This window comes from Ascidia mentula, chromosome 2 (assembly GCF_947561715.1).
Source record: "Ascidia mentula chromosome 2, kaAscMent1.1, whole genome shotgun sequence".
NCBI lineage: Eukaryota > Metazoa > Chordata > Ascidiacea > Phlebobranchia > Ascidiidae > Ascidia > Ascidia mentula.
The window spans coordinates 2670062-2677817 of NC_138567.1; the positions used below are offsets into that span (position 1 = coordinate 2670062).

Genomic DNA, 7756 nt, shown 5'->3' on the forward strand with positions numbered 1-7756 from the left:
TTAGAAATTTATTTTGTCACAGGAGTTAACCAGATTTAACCGTTGTCAAGGTTAACTGAGCTTTGGTATCCTATCCCACTTACCTGTCTGCTGGGCAATACCTGCAGGTATCCATTTGTATCTAGAAGTCATTTTGTTGTTTTCAATGAAATTTTAAGGACAGGAATCTTATGCATGCAACAAAAACACGTTATCGCACTAAGGTGCAAAAAGGCTATGCATTATTTAGAAATAGATTGAAATCTGAAAATGTCCTATTCCTTACATTTGTACACCTGCAGGAAATAGCAGATGTTCTTTTATCACAAACCAACATACAATTATTGGAATAATCCTCGTTTATCAAAGTGGCGTTGTTAACTTCTTCTTCGACATCTCCTAAACGCCTTACACGTATTATGCTATTTGATATTGACGTTAGTCGGGTTTAGGCAAGAACTTTTGCAGAAAACAAACCATGTGTAGTACTTGTGCCACCTTGTGGTGGCTTCGGTTGGCTCCCAGGGAAACCATAGAAATGTTAAGGGTGGAATCACACACTACATGGGGAAAAATATAACGGAATATTCAAAAACAAGAAATTTGGCCCCTCATGTTAATAAACTGCTTTACTTTGTACCAAAACTTGCAAACAATTGTGTTATCGAAAGGAAAATGAGGGATGCATTGTAGTACGTCAACAAGAAATTAAAATTGGCTAGGGCAATTTTGTAATAGTTTTCTACATTCTACATGTAATGTGTAGCAATGTGCAGTGGTTTGATTCAGTAATATTTTTGTTACTACCAGCATGTCATAGTAATCCTGTCTGATGCAGCTTAGACGCCAAAGATTGGTTTTGGGTGGACATCTGTTTATAAGGGGCTGTAATGCAAAGTTCTACTATATAATCATCACTGCACAATGCGTTGTGAACACGGGTAGTCTCATTGTAAGTTGTATGTTGTTATAATTATTAGGGCTACAAGAAAATATTAGCCGCGCGATTCCAATTGAAATGATTGGCCAACATATCATCTTTACAACCGGTCCGCACCGACGGGTAGTGATGCACAATAATCCAGCATGCACAATAATCCAGCAGCCAATCATTTCAATTGGAATCGCGCGGCTAATATTTTCTTGTAGCCCTAATAATTATAACAACATACAACTTACAATGAGACTACGCGTGTTCACAACGCATTGTGCAGTGATGATAAAATAGTAGAACTATAATCCAGCATGCACAATAATCCAGCATGCACAATAAATTTTAATGCACAATAATCCAGCAGCTAAAGTCTAAAACATTAAATCTGTACATTTTGCAAAAATCAGACTAACTTTAGAATGAACTTGCAGATTGTCTCTTCCAAACTGTCCACCTGCAGGAATCACCGACATAAGTAATCTGTACAAACAATTTATTATCAGGCTTAGGGGAATAAATCCCAAGCCGGCAAAGTGCTTGTTGAACCTCAGTAAATCAACAGTTGTTGTATTACAATAATTAATAGTCAGTGAGGGCAAAAGCACTGCAATATATGCAAAGACGTGGCATATGCGACACAAATAGTAAAAGCAATGTTAAACAATTTACTACAAGGCTTGTCATTATACGCTACAAACACAAATTCATCGTTCATACACAAATAACTTTATATACAACATATACCTAAATGTTACAGATACCAAATGAAGCAAATCTACGCATACATCTACAACGTGATGAAATCAAAATATTTTTCTTTTGCGCAAAATACTACAAGGGTTGAACAATAAAGCACAAGAAATCAAAGGCACGGATAAGACCATAAAGTTTATCGAGTCCGTTACCCAGTCGCACTGTGAAGTGATGATGGGTTGCGAGAAGCCGCATAGGGCGTTAGGTGACCACTCTACAGTTAGAGCAAGTCCACAATCCATATTAGGACCAAAGTTTATCGACGAAGCATTTTTTGAATTCTTCTGAAATTTTTTTCACTCCAGTTGATCAACTCCTTCCTTCTCTCTTCAGTTATATCTGTTGCCTTTGTGAAAGCTTTGATGGCTTCTTGAAACAAATCCACGCTCCTATTCAGTCGATTTGTTTTCTCACAAACAACACCAAGGTAGTGTAACAAACGTCCGAACACGTTGTGCTTTGCTGAGTTTTCACCAAACTGTTTCCTCATCATTTCAAGTCCAAGTTGGATTCTTGTTTCACTCGATGAATAATCTCCATGGAACTGTTGACTCAGTCCAATGTAATATAAACATTTAACTTGATACAAACATGAAACTTTCTGTTTCACATTTGCGATATTTTGTATTTTGAGTCTCATCATTTCCATGAGTGGGATCACGTGATCGCGAACAATTTCTGTGTTTCGAAGCTTAGGTACCAAATCTGATGTTTTGAGCAAATCTTCGCATGTGGATAGCAGACCGGACACACAATCCTCCACACCTTGTGCTCCCAGGGTTCCCTCATGTTTTACATAAAGTTCTGATGCAAGATCGTAAAATAAAATCGATTCCATACATTTTCCCTCTTCTCTGTTTGCATCTCCAGTTGTTTTCAAATCATTTGCAGTTGTCCCAAGGCCTTCAACTGACCTTAAAAGTTGGTTTCTTGCCTGATCAACTTCGGAATATTTATGTATTTTCAACAACTCGACGTAATGTTTCAGGAGTGCATCCAGGTCAATGTTTTCATCTAAAATACAAATCGATGAAAAATATCTGGCAAGATGGATAGCAACAGTGACTTGTTTGTTTTGTACATAGGTGTATCTGTAGGGGTCTTAGAACGATGGGCAGCCACATTTAAAATTCGAAAAAAATATGTGAAAACAAAACACACATAAAAATTGTACAAACTATTCTAAACGCAGCCAACAGTGAAATTACAAAAACAACGAATTATTAGAATGAGGAAAGTTGGGCACAAAACGCTGCAGCGGAAACAAGGAAAATGTGTAAATTGCCAAGTGTGGAAGGCCGATCTCGGGCCGATAAACCGGCAATTTTATCCTTTGAAATCAATATTATAACCGCTGTGGTTAGGTTTAACGTTATTTAATGACTGCCGTCAAACGTACGAAAACTGAGATTGCAGCATGTTAAAAAGAGAGTGCTTGAGGTAAAATGTTTTCCTTGCCTACGTTTACATATCGGTTTGTTGCAAAGTACCCTGTAAGTTGCTTGCATCTTCAGTTGTTTCCTGAGGACGAGTTGGCTGAGAGTTGGTTGCACTCTCTGGAGTGTTACGAACTTGTTCTGCACAAGAGATATTTATAACATTTTTGCCTACGCACACTGTCTAAACATTTTTAGTGCTTACTTGTGACATGAAATGACGACTGTTTATCAGTTGCATGACGAGATTCTCTGCTTATTTTTGTCCTTTTATGCAATGTAAATCCTGCAAGTATTAATCACGTTACGACAAGTTTACCACATTTTCTAGCTTTGTAGAAATAAACATTGAAGAAACACAGCAGCACAATTAAAAGATTGGTGCAAGGATAGTTTACTGCATAATTGGTGACTTGAATATTAGGAGAAATATTAAACCATGCATCAGAGTAAAATTAATTTTTTGGAGAATGTGTTCAAAAAAAAGCTGCATGTCAATTAATATTACACTTTTTCTTGTTTAGTTTACCCTACTTGACATCCTCATAAATGTTTGTTGCAGTAAACTTTGCCAGGGATTTGATGTGTGTTGTCTTCGTACATCGTCGGCTCCTTCAGTTATATCTAAAAGCATGAATTTCGACAATCTATTCTGTTTCTTAAATCAGCCCTTGAGTCTCTGTTATAAAACAGATTAGCAAGACGAATACTTTTTGCAAGCTATGGAAGGATGAAACATACTGTGGGTACATTGGCGTTGATTTTATTTTCAGGGTAGGCTAATTAAAATTATTCTACGGTCTAAGGTCTTTGGGATATAAACATAATTGTATCTGACGCGTCACGCGCAAAAAATATTGGAAAAGCGAATTTGTGTAAAAACACAAAGCTTGTAACGACCAAACGATTCACTTGCAGGAACCCAAAAAACCAAAGCGATGCAACCGAAATATCGCCGGACCCATGACTTCAGTATATGGACTACCGACGGACGTTTCAAAACCAGAATAGGCAACCTAGCCTGGATTTTTAGCAGGTTAGGCAGGCCTTCTCTGTTATAGGAAGCAAAGCCTTGGCCAATCAATCCCAAGGTTGGGGTCTTTAAAATAGGTTTCAAGGTTTTATTCCCAAATACAAGATTATCACAGCGATTACTTGGCGGACCCACAGTGAGTGTATGTATCTCTAAAAGCGTTGAAGCATATTTTAAGACTTTTTTATTTCATTCCAAATATGTAACATTCAACTTAGCAAATGAGTGGCAATATGAATCACTAAGGTAGTACTTTAAATATAACAAAAGTTTACTGACCTAACATTGTTTGAACATTTCGTAAGTTAATTTCACTCAGTTTAATCAACTCCTGCCTTGTCTCTTCAGTTATGACTGTTGCCATTCCCAAAGCTTGAATAGATCTTTTATAAAAATCCACACTTTCATCCAATCGATTTGTTCTCCAGCAAACAAAACCAAGGTTGAACGACAAATGTCCGTACAGATGATGCTTTGCTGAGTTTTCACCAAACTGCTTCCTCATCATTTCAAGTCCAAGTTTGATTGTTGATTCCTGAGATGAAAGATCTTTCCATTGAATGTGAACCAGACACCTAACTTGACTTAGACATAAAACTTCCTTTTCCACGTTTTGTATTTTGAGTCTCATCATTTCCATTAGATTGATCACGTAGTCTCGGACTATTTGTTTGTTTCTGAATTTTGAAAGTAAATCCGATGATTTCAGTAAATCTACGCATGTCTGTTTCAGACCAAACACGCAGTCCTTCACACCGTTGACTCCTTTTCTGCCGTCTGGACATTTTTCATACAGTTGTGATGATAAATAGTAAAATAAAATGGAATGAAAAAATTGCTTCTTTTTTCTCATTTCTTCTCTGATTGATTTCAAATCGTTAGGTGTTAACCAAAGACCTTCAATTAACCTTAAAAGTTGGTTTCCTGTTTTATTTGCAGCAGAATATTTTCGTTTGATTAACAAATCTACGTAATTTGCAATCAGTGGCGTCGGGTCAATGTTTTCATCTGAAACAACATTGGTCAAATAAACTCCCTGGAACAATTAAATACCCAATATCTTTTAAGTGTCTGTTGTTTTAACAAGATGCCTAGCGAAAGGTCAACCAGATATTATGTGAGTCGTTAAATTAGGTACAGCTGCTGGGTTATGAGTTCAAACTTTACCGAAACCCAGATTTTTTAAAATCTTGCTCTGTCGTCAAGAGAAATGGCTAAAACTGGGTGGCTTTACGGCTTCAGTGTCTGTGAACCTTGCAGTCGTGCAGCCAGAACAAAAATGTTTAATTTGAAGTGATTTTTTTTGAACCCCATGTTGTTTACTACTGTCAGTGAAACTAAAGGTAGAGCAAGCGAATAATGCTAATAAAACATACCCAAATCCTGCAGTGTTCCCTGCATGATGTTCTCTGGGTAATTTGGTTTGTCACTTGATAGTTGGTTGTGAATGACATCATAAGAGGTGGTTGTGGGCTCCGCTGTTCTTTGTTCTGCAATACATCACTTTGTTTTAAACGTTTCCAGGCACAAACTTGAACGTATGTGATTATTTTGTCAATATTGCTTGGAAATTTACAAATTTTTGCAAACTATTTGGGGATGAAAATTATTGTTGGGCGATCACTTGCAAGCTGGTAAGTTTTAAGATATCCAGAAGCACACAAATTAGGTCCGCAAACAAACTAAGCTTAGGAGATCAAGCAAATCTATAATTGGGATAAAATGTATTAGTAGTTGCACTGACTTAACGTTGACTCAACAGTTGCCAAGCAGCTTTTGGTATTTTCAATCCACTTCTTCCTTTCCTCTTCAGTCATGTCTGTTGCCATTCCATAAGCCTGAATTGCCCGTTGAAAGCAAACCACGCTTTCATTCAGTCGATTTGATTTCCAGTAAACAAGTCCAAGGTTGCGCATCAAACGCCCAAACACTTCATGCTTTGTTGAGTTTTCACCGAACTGTTTTTCCATCATTTGAAGTCCAAGTTTGACTGTTTTTTCTTCAGACGAAACATCTCCGATTAAATCTTGGCATATTTCAATCTTGTGCAAGCACCAAACTTGGCATAAACATGAAACTTCCTTTTCCACGTGTTTCACATTCTGTATTTTGAGTCTCATCTTTTCCATTAAAGGGATCACGTGATCACGAACAATAAATTTGTTTCTTACCAATTGTAACAAATCTGAGGTTTTCAGCAAAATTTCGCTGGAACATTTCAGACCCAGCACGCAATCCCTAACACCCTCCGCTGCTGTTTTTCCATTGGGATATTTTTCATAAAGTTCCGAAGACAAATCGTAAAACAAAATCGATTCCAAACAATCCCCCTCTTCTCTCTTTACATCTCCAGCTGTTCTTAAACTTTCTGCGGTAGCCCCACGACCTTCAAGTGACCTTGAAAGTTGGTTTCTTTTTTCATTTGCTTCTAAATATTTTCCCTTATTCAACAAATCAACGTAATTTACTGCCAGAGTCATATCAATATAATCTGAAACAAAAAAAAGCAATTTTATTTTTTTTACTAAATATAAGATACGCAATTATAATCTCCTTCAGAAGAACTAAATGTTGACTGAGGTTTCTTCAACTAACCTGTTTGTTGCAATGTTCCCTGTGTGTTGTTCTCTGCATGATTTGGTTCACGACGTAATGGTTGACTGTCAGATACATTATGAGAGGTACTTGCAAGGTCTGTATGGCTTACAATTTGTTCTGCAAAAAAATCCAAGGGCTACATGTTATACAATGAATACCTATAATTTTTTGGTAAACTGTTTGCAAGCAACATAAGTTTCACATGACAGAAAAGGCTTTTACAAATGACCATTAAGTGGAGCTGCATATTATTCGAATAAATCCACCAATATGTGGTGAGCGGTTAAACTAAGATGATTTCCTTTGTATAATTATGTTATACTTACTATGAGATGGTCGTGGTATGTAAAGTTCATCAACTGGCAATTGTGTGTTTTGCACAAGTTTATACAAGACTCGCAAATCCTCACGAAAAATCTGTGTCAATACAAGAAATTATTTTAGTTTCAGTAAATTCAATAAATATGTTTGGACAAAGCCTATGCAGGGACGCTCACGTTTGCAAAAAAAGAAAACACTCCGTGTATCTCGACTCCTATGACTATCAAAACCTTTTCCACAGACTACCTTTGCGACCTTTTGAATAGAATAAAACAAACAATATCGCTTATCTTATTACACAACATGTAACATTAAAATGCGGCGATGAGAGCTAAGGTTACATACGTTTCCTTCTCCCACTTGTCTTAGTCTCTGTACGGTTATTGAAATTTAAAAAAATAGTAACATGGACAGGATTATTATAATGTCGATTTGATTATTAAACCCAAATCCGATTTTCTATATGCCGGGATGTAATTACAATTTGACACAAAACATAACAACTGTTAGCAAACTCTTATGCACCTTGAAAACTACATCTTTTGTGGCCACATTTTTTTGTTAATAAAAATGCTGTATATTCGAAACTATGTAGCAATTGCCTTTTTCAAACATAAAGTATAAAACCCTGTAACTAGTGTTAATAATTAAAGTTTATTAAACAAAAGTATATTTGCCTGAAATGATTTTAGTCCTTCTTTA

General features: G+C 36.5%; 1 protein-coding gene across 1 annotated transcript in view; it reads right to left on the reverse strand.

Moving 5' to 3' along the window:
- The window catches only part of LOC145889878 (uncharacterized), a 106724-nt gene extending 106591 nt beyond the window's left edge, over nucleotides 1-133 (reverse strand). The window contains exon 1 of the mRNA XM_082980924.1: nucleotides 84-133. Within this exon, the coding sequence (XP_082837050.1) occupies nucleotides 84-132 (49 nt within the window). The 5' untranslated portion in view covers nucleotide 133. The remainder of the gene's footprint in view (nucleotides 1-83) is intronic.
- Nucleotides 134-7756: the final 7623 nt, after the last annotated feature.